At 46.6% G+C, this 14539-nt stretch overlaps 1 protein-coding gene across 1 annotated transcript in view; it reads right to left on the bottom strand.

Moving 5' to 3' along the window:
- The window catches only part of Ncam1 (neural cell adhesion molecule 1), a 61497-nt gene that overhangs the window by 8027 nt on the left and 38931 nt on the right, over positions 1-14539 (bottom strand). Inside the window, exons 16-17 of the mRNA XM_013009565.1 lie at positions 11919-12043; positions 7558-7735 (exon numbers count right to left, since the gene is read on the bottom strand). Of these exons, the coding sequence (XP_012865019.1) occupies positions 7558-7735; positions 11919-12043 (303 nt within the window). The remainder of the gene's footprint in view (positions 1-7557; positions 7736-11918; positions 12044-14539) is intronic.

Below are 14539 nucleotides of genomic sequence, written 5' to 3'. Positions count from 1 at the left end.
CTGGTGGCTCACACCTGTCATCCTAGCTACTCAGGAGGCTGAGATCTGAGGATTCCCCGTTCAGAGACAGCCTGGGCAGGAAAGTCTGTGAGATTCTTATTTCCAATAAAGCACCAGAAAACTGGAAGTGGCACTGTGGCTCAAGTGGTAGAGCACTCGCTTTGGGCTGAAGAGCTGAGGGACAGTGCCCAGGCCCAGAGTTCAAACCCCACGACTGACAAAAAATAAATAAATGAATAAATAAATATAAATAAAAAATAAAAAAAAGAGAAGTGAAGCACTGAGACCTGGTGGATGTGTGAGGACACAGCGCTGGCTGAGTTTCCGCTCTGGGCTCAGCAGATGTAGTTGGGAGGCTGCCCTGGTTCTGGGCGCACTGGAGAGGAGGAGCATGAGGGTGAAAGACTGTATGTGCAGTGACACCAATGAAGTGTACAGCAGTGGTCTCTCCTTCCATTTGATATACAGTCCACAGAACATTCGCCCTTGGTTGAATGTTCTGCGGCTTCTGCCCAGCCCTCTAATTGAATTCAAGGTTACTACCACCAATCAGGAGTTCCAAACCTTCTGTGTTTCGCCTTCTGAGCATACCAGCCAATCCCGTCCCAGGGCCGATTGACTGACTGGAAAACTTCCTTCCTAATGAGACCCCCATCAGAGGCCCTCGGGCCTCAGACTTCATACTGCCTTGGAGTAGTCTCCCCCGATCTCTTTTATTCTCTTTTTCATTACCACCTACTACTTTCTATTCATTCTAATCATGTCTAGCCTTTCCCTCTAGGCCACCTTAGCAGGTGTCCTGTCTCATTTCTCCAGCATTCAAGATAACCTGTTCACAGAATATCTGTTGTACACTTGAATATTGTGTTAAGCCTGCTTCTAAATATTTACAGGTGTGTCATAAGGAAGTAAACGTAGCTTTGTCCCACTCAATAGATGCTAATTATGGGGATGAGGGAAGATTGCAACTTCACACGAGAAAGGGCGAACCACCTGCTAGTCAAAACAGAGCCGTGGTGGGTGAGCTCCCTGATGGAGGCATTCAAGCAAAGGTGAGACAACCCTGGGTAGAGATGTTGTAATGTTTGGGATCCCAATGTGGTACCCAGCAGGGCATTCTGTATAGGATGTCTGCAAGTCTTCTTTAACCACAAGTGCCCACTATTCCAAGTCTGTAACTGTGCACATGGAACAGATTCCCTAAGCCACTCTCTCTAGTATACACTGAGAAAGAGTTTTTTTCCTGGAGGACAGAAACACTTGGTCTAGTCCATCTTAAATCACTAATTCTTGTGATTTTTATTTTTTCTTTAAAAACCCAATGCTTTGACTCACTCTGGTGGAGTTCTTGGGGGTACTCAGATTCTGGGGCTCCCTATTTCTCTGGAATTATAATCCTTGGGATGAGGCACAGGAATCAGGGATGGAACAAGTACCCAAGCTGATACAAAGGGGGCCCACGATTCCTCTCCTGTATCACAGTGAACCACAGCAGATTTTAGGATCCATCGCCGAGCTAAAGCTGTGCAGCCACTACTGATAACCGGACCGGGCCTATGGGACTGAACAGCTCCAGAGAAAGCAGACTTTCCTGAAGGAAGAGGGCCACCATGCTAAGAATTAAGACTTCCAACTCAAATTGGAAGGAGAATGCTGCCTACATCCACAAAAAGAAGTGGTAAACAAAGACAGGCCATGTTCACTTCCTTCTTAGTAGCATTCTAGGATTGTTTAGTCAAGGAACGCTGGAGGGGTAAACGTTTTCCCCACATTTCATGTAACAGTTCATAAAAGTGTTTTTTTTAAACCCCAAGTTTGTGGAGAGGCTCTGTTACTGCATTTGCCACCATGATTTCCCCATCTTTCTTGTATATCCTACATGCAATGACTTCTTGAGAACAGTCCCTTTACAGCCTCTGATGTCAGAGCTGCCCAGAGCAGGGAGGCTACTACAAGGCTGAGGCCACTGGTCTTTGCAGTTACCATCTTGGGAAGTTGGCATTCAAAAGCAAACAGGCTTGCTCCAAGACTGAGACCCACAGATACCTAACTTATACTTTTGAATGAGAATACAGGCCTCACACTTTACCAGAGTCCTGATGGGCCCAAGCCATTGTGTCCATGAGATCTAGGTGCAGGAGTTCCTCCCTCCCTGCCCCCTCCCTCTCCTCTGACTCTCAGATTTTCAGAATGGTTCATTTAGGTAGGGGTCTAGTTCATTCACAAATCCCTTATACATCTGTTTATGTCATCCTCAAACTGGCTACCACTGATGGTTGGTCTTAGGCGTTTGTGCAAGGTGTCTTAAGTGTGATTCCAATCAGAATGTAACTTTCCCAACAGACACTTCTCTCAGTTTCAGCCTCTGACAGGAGTAGTCTAGGTGGCTGTGTAACTGGAAGGCTTTGCTCCAGAGTGATGTATCTGGTGGCTCAGAATGTGTCACTGTCCCCAGAGTGACCACCTCCCCACTTCTGCAAAAGCATAACCCTCTCTCCCTGCTTGCTAAGAATTCCAATGTAGCCAAGACCCATGGTGTGTCTTAGGAGAACCAGGAAAGCCTAGAGCGCCCCCACGAGGAAGGGAAAAATAAATCTCCATTGGCCAGAACTCCAGTCTCAGGCTACAAATGTGAGGCCCAGTGTGAATGTTTCTCCAGGTAACTGGCTATTGGGTTGATGCGGGGTGAAGGAAAAGGCCTTTTGACACTGTGTTGGGCACACATGGAGCAAACAGAAATCAGAACACACGAACGGCGAGTTCACACAAACCGTTATATCCTTTAATAATGCGAAGGTGTAAACTTCATAAAGGCCTCACTGATTATCTACACAACATGGTTAACATTCTTATTAGTAGAAAAAAACGTGATCCAAACCTGCTGTATAAATATTCCAAAAGTGAGCAGAGAGCCCCCACGGGCGGGTTGCGTGTGGGGGTGGTACTGATGCAGGGCACAGAGGCAGGAGGCTGAGGAGGCTCTCTGAGAGTTCCTCTCCTAAGGACTCCTGGCGGGACCTCAAGAGTCTGGTGTGCTCAGGTGGGCGTGGACACTGTCTGCCAAGGGGTGGACCACTGTAAGCTACAAGCAAAAGGTCTGAATGGATTGGTTGCAACGACCCTCCACAAATGCACTGCTCTGCTGTGCTGGTGGGAAAAGGCCCAGGCTTCAGAGGAGAGGTTTCTGCCTATTTGAGCTGTTGAGCAGCATGGATGCTCTCTCTATAACTGAACCCTGGATCTATCACCAGCAGGTACCAAGAGGTGGCTGAGGGCTGCGGCATCAGGGTGGTGTCTAGATCTCTCATGTAGGAATAGATCTTCAAAGGTCCTTTTAGAAATAGTAACACTGTGGATGGACCTGGGATCAGGCTGAGGTAGAAGCCTGGGCTGCTTCCCATAGGATGATGAAGGCAAGTGGCTTCTAACCAATCGGAATGGCCAGGAGATGATGAGGGCCTCTCCTGCCTTCACGACCGTTTTCCTTAAGTCATCTATAATTCTCACTCCAGGTTTCTGTTCTCTACAGCTTTACCCTGTATCTAAGAACTATTTCTGGAAGAGGCCCAGGGCTCCATTGCTGAGGTTCCGGCCTGGGCAGATGGCACTGTCTGCCTGAGCTAGTGAGCAGTATGGAGTCTCTATACTGACTGCTGGAGGCACCAGCGGATGCCAACAGGTGGTCTTTGACCAGAGAACCACAGTGTGGGGTTATTTCAAGGCTAGTTTTGAAGGCTAATTTTTGAACATTAAAGAAAAAAAAAGCAACAGAAAAAAATATACAAAAAGAACCTAAAGAGAATGTAAATCCAACTTTTGTGGAAATGGTCAGAGAAGAGACAGGTAGAATGACAGGTGACTGCAGTGCGGGAGATTTTATCCCATCGAAGGTCCATCCCATGACCGGGCAGGACCCAGCCCTGCGTTTCCTTCCCCAATAGCAGACAGGGGTACTTAGCTTTTCACGAGACTTTGAGACGTATCATCAAACCAAGACACCAATAGGGAAGGCAAGCTAGGGCACGGTGGAAGTGGCCACAGTCTCCACCTGAATTTATTGATACGGTGGCTTTGAGCACTCTGGTAGGGGCCCCGACCTTCCGCGGGTACAGCTGCGAGCATGTTTGGGGAAAGTAGAAACCTCTCGTCTCATTCACAGTGGGTGCCTCCAACCTGTCCTACATACTACGCTTATAGCCACGGTGCAGGTCATGGCTGGTCAACAACCCCAGGAACCCAGAGACTCTCCCCTTACCCATTGGTGTGACAAGCTTCTGGGAAGCAGTGGAGTCACACATCTGGGAAATAAACACCTTTCAAAGCTGACATGTGTGGGACATATAACGGCTTTGCCCTGTTCACAGAGGTGATAGAACTGGCATTCTAGAACATTCATCAGTCCCCCCCCAGACTTTATCTAACAGTATCCAATTGTTTGTCCCCCAGTGCATGGGCCACAGGGGCATTCGATTGGCCCATCCGATCAGCAGAGTGCTTAATGGATCACCACATCTAGGTCTTCCAACATGGGTAAGCAAAATCAGTTACTTCCTGGGGGTGGAGGAGAGGTAATGGGTTAGAATGAGATGGGCTGTGTTGATCTCAATAATCTGAGACAAACTTTCCAAGGCCTTAGAATTCTCCTTCTGCTCTATTTTAGATATGAACCAAAAAATGCAGTAAGTAGCAGATATGTAAAAACTTCTCTGTAAACCTAGTATGATGCTTTAAAAAAAAGTAATAAAGAAAGAGTGCTGAGATTCTTCTCTCTCTCTCTCTCTTTTTTTTGCTGCTGTTGTTAACTGCTCTGAAAAAGGGGCAGACTCCTTATCAAGTGGCACAGGAGGGTTTGTGAAGGGCAGAAATGTCAGGAGGTAAAGCTTTTTCCCAATGCAAAACTTTCCTCTTCCACACTGAACGCTGCTTGCTCAGAGGCTATGGCCAAGCTACAGTGGCTCTGACAAGGTTCTTCCAAAGAGGGGGGAGGGGTACCGGTCATTTCCATAGGATCTGGGGGGGCTTTGAAGCAAACGGAATCCTCCCGTTCAAGTTCCTAACAGAGCAAAAGAAGAGTCACTGCGGAGAAAAGCAAGGAGACAAACGTGTAGGACGCAGAGGTGCATCCCAAAGTGGCTGCATTGTCAAGCAATGGGGTGTGGGGGGGGTCCCCACAGAGAGTGTAGTTGGTTGAAAAATAGACGTGGCAGTGGGGATGTCCCAAGTGACGTCCAAGATGACAGGTATGACGACAGACACAGGAAGGGGTCAGGGTCGGGGAGAAGAAAAGAGAAGGCAGAGACAGAAACAGAGGAAAAAAAATAGATAAAAAGAAAAAAAAAATTAGGTCCAATATAGAAAACACAAGAATCCAAGGTTAATGCAACTTAGTAAATTAAACCAACCAAAGATTAGAGGAGAACTCATTGCAGTATCAACATTATCATAGGCCAGGTCAGAAGCTCAGCAATGCCAAAAGCAGCATAGCGGGGTTAATTTGGGGGTTAAAGGGCCAGCGAGCAAATGAAGTTAAAGTGACAGAACAAGAACCTCCACAGTAGAATGCTAAGGGTTTGATTAGGAGAATGTTACCTTCTTCTAAGGTCAAGCCTCTTAGGTGCAGTCAATGAGTGTAGTTCTTCTAGCGTCTAGTGGGTTTTTGGCTGGCAGTATTGGTAGAGATGCAGTGGGTGATTCAACTGTGTGTAGCCCTGTGCCCGGCCCAGGGTGGCCTCTGCAGACCACATCTGATCTTCTTTCCTACTACGCCCCTCCCTCAGCCCCCATCATGCTTTGCATGAAGCCTGCCCACTTCTACCACTCTGCTCACCACAGACTCCAAGCACAGTGCACATCTTGTAATGCAAACCAAGTTTTCTCCAGTCCCAGTACAAGGGTCAGGAAGGCCCAGCCAAGCACGGGAAAAGACATCAAACTCTTAACACCTGCGCCCTACGTCATGAAGCCCTCACAAAGTTGAACAGCCCCCAGCCTTCTCTGGCTTACGTGGGAGCTTGGGTGTTTCCCAAGGATGCAGGAAGACCAGGTCTTCCTCTTCTTTTTAGCTCTGACACCCAAACTCTAGAAGTTCACATTTGCTGGCAGTACCCAGCCTGGGAACCCGGCTTACCCAAAGACTTGCTCATCCATTATCACCCCAGGGAACAACTGTGACAAACTGCTCACACCAGCCTCACCCTGCCATATCTCCTACGTGGCCCTAAGGCAAGATGGATTTGACATACTCATTGTCCTGTCCATTTCACAGCAAAACACACCAGAGCACCCAAAGAAAGAAGGGGAAGAAGAAAACCAGGGCCACCTCTCTTCAGACTTCCTTTTAATCCAGGGAGAGAACCATTTCGGGCGATCACCTCCAGGTTACCTTGCCTTTAGACACGCCCACCCCATCATACACTAAGGGGCCTTAACCACAACGCATTGGATACTTCTATAGTTTCAAACTCACCTGCCAACTTGCTGGTGCTGGCGGCCCCCACACGTCTCCCAGCCATTCACACACAAACAATCATCGAGAGTCATACACTGGTCTCTCTCTTTGTGACAGAGACCTTTCTTGGCCTGTCTCCCTGCCCCCTCCCCGCCCCCTTGCCCCAGGAAGAGCAATTGTGTCAATTGACCAAGAGGTTGGCAAGCTCTATACACACAGCAGGCATGATGGGAGCTGTTCAGGGCTATCTTCCTATACCTTTGGCCTTGGCAGACTATATGGGCCCACATCTATGCCCACATCGCCTGTCTACAGTTGGTATTCAGCTGGCCTGGAGAAAGCACAGGCATGGCAGAAGAGCTCTGTCTTCTTGGAGGGGATCTGGCCAATGAGGACATGTGTCCACTGTACAAGGACAGGGCATATTGGACCAGAAATCAGGACTCTCACTTTAGTCTCGAGTGAACTCAAGTCAGCTCTGATTCCCTAGAGACAGATATGTCACCTGCCAGGACAAATGCTGACACCACAGTCTAACAGACTTCCACTGATGGCGTTTTTCTAGATGCTAGCTAGTCTACCTGTTCATTTCAAGAGGTTCAATTTATTCTCTGTTTTTCATGTCTGTCACTCACTGGACACTGTCTCTTCCTTCTCTTGGGGTTACCAAAGAGAAGAGAGTTGGACCATGGCTGTGCAGTTAAAGCAAGCATCAGATAGGAGGCATATGAAAAAAAGATACTAGGTCCTGGTATGGGATGCAGCTAGCAGATAAAGTCTCATTAGGCTCCTTCCTCAACCTGTGTTTGAGGCAAGGCATTTTCCATCTAAGGAGGCTTATAAACTGGTTAGCATTCAGCCGTTCACGGCTGAATGAGACAGGACCCTCTCCCCAGGATGCTTGGCTTAGCTCTCCTGGGGCCGGTCAAGCACATCTCAACCCACTGCACAGAGAGCTACAAGGCAAAACTAAGCTTGGCATGGGCAACCAGTCATGAGGACGGCTGTAAGCAAGCGATTGTCAGGGCTGTTCAGGCGCATTAGGAGTGCAGCACGTGTGCATTAATTCAAAGCAGGACACTACAGAAAGCAGAGGGAGCGAGGTGTACCTGGGATGGCCGTGGGCTGTGCCGAGGTCCTGAACACAAAGTGAGCCGCCTTGGATTTTCCTTGCTGGTTCTCGGCCACCACATAGACTTCATACTCAGCATTCCATTCGAGGGCCTTGAGCATGATGTGATCACTGCCAGAGGGGAGCCGGATCTCTGGTTTCCATTCGGAGGAGAGCTTCTGGGAAAAATTGGCAGGAAGGACAGAAGACACCAGAGAGCTTTAATAAACAATCTTGGCAGGATTGGCTACTACGAGAGTAAAAAATAATGACTGGTGTTAGGGCTGGGATGGTAGCTCATGCCTATAATCCTAATGACTTGGGAGGCAGAGATCAGGAAGGCTAGGAGGGCAGCCTGAGCCAATATAGGCTCCATTTCTACCAACATGCTGGGAATGGTGGTATGCTAGGCTTGCAGCTAGGATGATCATGGTTCAGGTAGGCCCACGAGGAAAACACAGGACCCTATCTGAAAAATAGCCTAAAGCAAAACAAAAAAATAGAGGCCTGGAAAATAGGTTTCAAGTGATATAATTCCTGTGTAGGAACACCAAGGCTCTGAGTATTGCTAAGCAGGAGGAAAAAAAGAGCAAATAAAACACGCAAAACAACCCCAAACCGAAACAAATAATGATGCAAAAACCACAAAATCAGGAAGCAAGTACAGGGCCTGGGAATTCATTTTTACTGAGCCTGAGAAGTCTTAAGGATCACACAGATCAGGAGGCGAGGTTTGCCATGTTCGTAAAGGATTGCATTCTGGGATGCACTAGGATTTCCTAGAAGACTCATGTTTCTGGTCATATTTCACAATGCTGCCCCCATTCCGGTGTGTACCTCACCTTTGGACAGGTGAATGCTGCGTAGATTCCAGTTTTACCACAAATAGGCACTGTCATTTATTGAGCACCTACAGCGTGTCAGGCGCTTGCCCTGTGGAAGTCTGTCCCCACACATTTTCTCACTGAGCCCCGGCCACAAGTCTAGAGGGGGCGGTGAAGCTCCTATTAAACTTGATGGCGGGGATGTAACGGCCAGGCTGGGTGGCTTTCCAAAGTCACCTCACAAGTCAAGAGCACAGCCTGAAGCTGTCTTCTTCACTTTCTGTAGCAAGTGCTCAGCAAATGTATACAAATATTCCATGACATGCGGTCTGGTGGCTACAGCCTGCAGCTGGACAGATGAGGCTTTGCTGTCAGACTCAACCCTGTGGGATGTTCAGAAGGCCCAGAGGAGTGCCTCATTCAGCCAAGCAAGCACTGCCCAGGGCAGAATGAGAGGCACAAAGCTAGAGTTCTGGGAGCCCCCTTTCTTCTCATCCTATGCTCTTTCCAGTTATAGCCTACACATATGTCAGGAAGTCTGTACTGAAGGGGAGATTACAAAGCTGTTGCTAGGCAACTGCATCTCAATTAAAGAAGTGGGAGAAGACTCAGACTTCCCAAGGAGTCTTCAGATAGTTTCACAACTGCATAGCTCACACACAGCTGTACAATCTGACTCTCTCTCTCTCTCTGCTTGTTTTGGGGCTTAAACTGAGGTACATGCATTCCTGCTTAGCTTGCTTGCTCAAGGCTGGTGCTTTACCATTCAAACCATACCTCCATGTTGGCTTTTCTTTTGTCAGCTATGGAGCTTGAACTCAGAGCATGGGCACTGTCCCTGAGCTCTTTTGCACAAGGCTAGCATGCTACCAACTTTGAGGCACAGCACCACTTCTGGTTTCCTGTTGGTTGATTGGAGATAAGAGCCTCATGGATGTTCCTGCCCTGGCTGGTTTTGAACTGTGATCCTCAGATCTCAGCTTTCTGTGTAGGATTACAGGCAGGTGTGAGCCACTGGTGGCCAGCTTAGCTTGTTTTTTTTTTTTTTAATTGATTAATAGAGATGGAATTTCACAGACTTTGCTGCCCAGTTTGGCTCTTGATCTTGACCCTCTAGATCTCAGAGTCTTTGGTAGGTAGGATTACTGTGGCATGCCACGTGGGTTCCTGGCTCCCTCTGACTTTTTCAGAAATGATATGCCCAAGGTACATGCTGGGCAAGAAAGAGGTCTGACAAATATTTACTAAATAACATGCTGCTCCATGGAAGACTAGGAAGTGGCTCAGCAATCACCCTGGGCCCTGGGCCCTGGGCTGAGGCTGGATGAACAGTTACCTTACAGCAAAGGGGCCCTATCAGTGCAAGATAATTAGTTAAAAACTTCAAAATGGGCCTTAGGGATGTGAGTGCGCATGCTGACGGGGGAAATGCGGGCAAGACAATTGTGGTTTCCTAAAATCTAAAACAAAAATAAGGTTGTGTATAATCACTACAAAGCCCTGTTTGAATTTGAACTAAGAAATTGAGCTGCCTGTCTTTGCTCTTCTTTCTGTCTTCCCAAGCAAACATCGTTACAGAAGAGACAACCAGACAATAAAGCAAGCACTCAATAAAGTAAGCATTCTGTTGTATCATACATATTAATATATGATAATAGTTAGCAAACATTAAGCGTTGAAGTGAAAGAGAGAAAAGTCTAAGTTGTTGGGATTATTATTCCCCCCATTGTCTTTTTTTTTAGCGCAGCCGCTGTAAGCCATTCAGGCGATCTGACAGAGGAGATATTTCCAGCTGGAGCTGGCATCTTTACAGTAATTAGTTTCCATTTATAGAGGCTCCCGAGTGTCAGGTACATTTCAGGTTCCTTGCAAATATTAAAACGAGTCTTTAGAGCAACTTGGTGAGTTATTCTATCCCCATTTTACAGATGGGGAAATGGAGGTCTGCAGGTATGGTCTATTGAGGTGTAGATGCTGGAACTGGTTGGTTATAAGACCCAGGCTCTTCTAACCGGGCCACATTAGCCTAATAATGGCCAGAGGCATTTCGCTCTCTCATTCCTCTGATTCCAGCAAGGCCTGGATGCAAGGCCACCTGCCCAGTCCTGCATCCTTCCCTGTCTTTCAGTGATACCTCTGAGCTAGGCCTCAGGGAACTCAGCTGATGCTTTCCCTCTTAAACCAGCTGACTTAGAGATAAAATGAGAATACCAACTGGGTTGGCTGAGAACCTACCTGTACGTATACCTTAGACTCTATAAGGATTCTGTGCTGGACCACTTTTTGCAGAAGCGCCATCAGTTAAAAAACTACATGTCACTTCCAGAGGGGTAGACAGGGAGGGAATAAGCCAACTTGCAGACAATAAACAAACAATAACAACCCCCCCCAATTTATTTGGGTTTGATGAAGAAGGCAAAAACTTCTCTCTAGCTCATTATCTTCTAGGGGTAAGAAGCCCCAGCAACAAGATTATCTGCAATGGACAGACACTGTTTCTAAATCTCCCAGTAACAACTGGCTTGCGGTTGTGGATGTCCAAGTATCATGCTAAAACGAAAACAAAAAAAAAACAATGGAGAAAGGGGTTCTATTGGGAGGTTGAGGCAGAGAGCTGGGTAGAAGGGAGGAAAGCAACTGGAAGGATAGGCGTAGAGCCAAGCTCAATGCCAGCACAAGTAGACTGGTTGAAGTAGAGAGACAAAATACAAGCGAGGAAACAGATGCTGTATTAAAATTTGAAGACTGCTTGGGCAGGGAAAGAGCTCAGGCTCTTCAGTCAAGCCTGGATTCAAGTTCAGGCTCACCCCACTGAGTGGAGACTGCCAATCACTGATTACCATAGTTGCTTCATCTATCGAATGGCGTTAATGATAAGACCCCCCCCATGGGGGTCTTTGTATAAAGAAGAAGCCTTCAGACAGAGCCTTCCCTGCAAGCTACACTTGATCAAAATGAGCAGTTATTCAATAGTTGTGTGACATTTTCACAAAAGTACTTGATCATGGACAAATGGCTGTGTAGAAAGGTTCAAGCAGAAGGCAAGCCAATCATGGTGTGGGTTTGGTACCACCTCACTTTGAAAAGTTTTTCAAGGGCAGGGGGAGGAGTTGGGGAGGGAAGGGATGCTAGGGGATAAACAAAGGAGGAGGTAACAATGCTCGATAGGAAATGTACTCATTACCTTACTCATGTAAGTGTAACCCTTCTGCACAGTATTTTTACAATAAAAACATATACAAATAAAAAAAGTTTTCAACCAGTTTGCCTCATTTGTAACAATTAGTATATGTGTTGGATAGTTCTAGCAGGGGACCACAATAGCTATGCATATATGGCCATATAAAATGATGCTAATTGAACTGAAATAAGAAATAACCAAACAAGTAGTTTACAAATGGTCTCAGCGTGGACATAGTTGAACAGCTACAGGTTAGTTTTGGGATTCAAAATCCTGCCCAAGGCCCCCATATTGCCTGTAAGACACACATCAGGTGTTAGTGCGAGGGCGGGTCTGGAGAAGGAGGCCACTTACCGCTCGGTACTTGACGAGGTAGTGCCTGATGGGAGAGCCACCATCGTCCTGCTTGATCAGGTTCACCTTTATGGAGTTCCCGTCCTCGCCCATCTGCCCTTCGAGCTTTGGTGCACTGGGTTCCCCTGAAACAGCCAGCAGACTCAACGTGACATTTGGGAATAGAATGAAGATGGGGTGCAGTGATGGGGTGGGGGCTTCTCTTTCAGAAATTCACATGGTTTAACCAAAAATAAAGCAGTAAGCATGAAATGCTGAACTCCACCTAGCTGCCTTAGTCTTATCTTCTCCCTCTTAGCATCACCCCTTTTTCTGGTTAGAAAAGGCTTGCTCTCTCTTCTTCACTGGTACTTGTGTTTTCTTTCAGCTGCTCTCAAACTACAGATTTGATTTTTAGAACTCTGACATAGCCTTCCCTACAGCCTAACGTATGAGGAAAATATTCTAAGTGTTTGAGTGTAAAGCCTACATCCAGGAAATTATTATTATTATTATTAATTATTTTCCTTAAAATATCATTTTTCCCTGAATCTATCATTCACTTCTAAGGCCCTAGGGCCCAACCCAATAGGAATGAATGATACTGCTTTCTTCCAACTAGCTTTGCCATGAATTAAGTTTTACTGCTTAGATAATAAAAATAAGTTTCCAGTGGTGGTTAAATAAAGCACAACTTGCCACAGGCAAGTTTCCTATGAACACACTGCATTTATGGCTCAACTGAGTGAGTGAGTGGTAATCCATGATACTTGGATTTATTAAAGCCATGATCATCAGAGTTCTTATTCTTTGTGAGAGGAGAGGGAACAAATGGCTTGGGCATGGCTCAACAGAAATCAGTTGAGGTTGCTCTTTATTTGTGGTATATACTTGCTTAGGCTTTAGCATTGTGAGATCCAAGCTGGGGAAGGAGGATGAACTGGTACTGGACAAATTAACCGAGGCTGGGCTGGTTCTTCGGTCAGACACTGGTTTAATTTAAGAGACACTCTGCTATCAGTATGTGTAGAAAGCAATGAAGTAGGAGACTATCTGATAGCAAGAGTTAAAATTAACTTGGCATGTGGGAAGCCTGGATTTCCTGGAAGAGGCCACCTCTGCTCATTTACTTCCGGTTCTCAAAACACTCAAGGAGGGTAGAGGACAATGAACTTCTGGGTGGTCACCATGGTGTGTGCTCTGGAAAACAGAACCCCAGATGGGTGACGGGAGAGCCAGGAAGAAGCTGGCCATCTATCCACTGGCCTAATCACTCCATTCCACAACCCAGCCATGGACGATGTAAAGGCCTGGGTGCCCTATAGAGTTACCTTGGGATCCTCTTCCTGTGACACAAGCAGAACAAGAGAGAGGGAGCTAATGGAGCTCTACTCCTAAGCCCCTAGCACCGGCCACATTCATAGAGCACCTGGAGTTGGTTAGAAACACAGATAACGAGTTATCTGCGTGAACATTTAGTTTTAAGAAATAGTGGCAACAGGAACATATAAAAGCTGAATCAGGGAGGACCTGCTGAAGGGATTCAGGAAAAGCCATGTTTCTGATCTGTTTTCTACAACCTGTCATCAAAGGAAAATAAAAACAGAATATAGAGACAAGGTGAAGACTTGGCCTGTTTGGTTAAGCCTCTATCTAGCTACTGATCCCAAGTGTTCTATGGTAAATATTCAGGCTTTTGGTTTAGACATGTCAACATCTGGAGGCTTTTCAAAATCCTCTGGACTCTTCTGAGTCTTGGACAGTGATTCAGTTACATCAGCTGAGCTATGAATGTCCAGTGAGAAAACAAAAGTCCAAGTGCAGTTTATTGTAGAGTAAGGCAGGAACTCTGGGTGTGTGCAGCAATGCCAAGCAAGTGGAAGGAGAAGCCACAGTGGAGCTGGGTAAATTCTATTTTCAGACTGACTTAGGGCCAACAACTCATCCCAGCCAAAAGCATCACCGCAAGTTCAACATCCTGTGACATCTTCCTTAGTCCCAGGTAAAATTGGACAAGGGTGGCCCTAAGATGGATGAAAAGGGACATTAGTCATGGTGGACATTAGTCATGGTAACCTTCTGCCCTGAGAATCCCAGTGTACTTTGGATGGTCTACCTGCCGTAGGAAGGGAAGGATGGGGTTTACCAGGCAGTGCTGGTGGCCTTTCCAACATCCCCACCAGCCAAGGACCACATCCAAGAATGGGAGACTCCAGAGATGTGCCTGCAGCTGCTGCTCTACTGTACCGTCTTTACTGCTTAAATCACTACCCCAAAATGCCCGAATTCCTCTGAATTCTGCAGCGTGGGAGGTATGTTGTAAAGCGGGAGTACTGGATTAGACGATATGCAAGAACCCCTTCCGGCCCCATTGTCATGGGCCACAGCAATGTGGCTTCACTAGACTGAGCTGGCAGTGGTATCCTGGCTATTTTCTCTGACATCACAGAAGACCGAACACACACAACAGGTATGTGACCTTCGGCCAATGTTAGGGAGATGCATCCTTTCTCTAAGGCACAAAGTCATCAACTTTTTGCTTTCTAATTTTAACAACATTTCTCTAAAAAAGAGTTCTATCTTTGAAATAAGACTTTTAAGTCTCTTTAAAGACATAGGAACAAAAATCTCTCTGGAAAATC

Source organism: Dipodomys ordii, unplaced genomic scaffold (genome assembly GCF_000151885.1).
Source record: "Dipodomys ordii isolate 6190 unplaced genomic scaffold, Dord_2.0 Scaffold10, whole genome shotgun sequence".
NCBI classification, from domain to species: domain Eukaryota; kingdom Metazoa; phylum Chordata; class Mammalia; order Rodentia; family Heteromyidae; genus Dipodomys; species Dipodomys ordii.
Note: the sequence above shows the minus strand (reverse complement) of the source record. Positions and strands in the feature narration are given on the sequence as shown.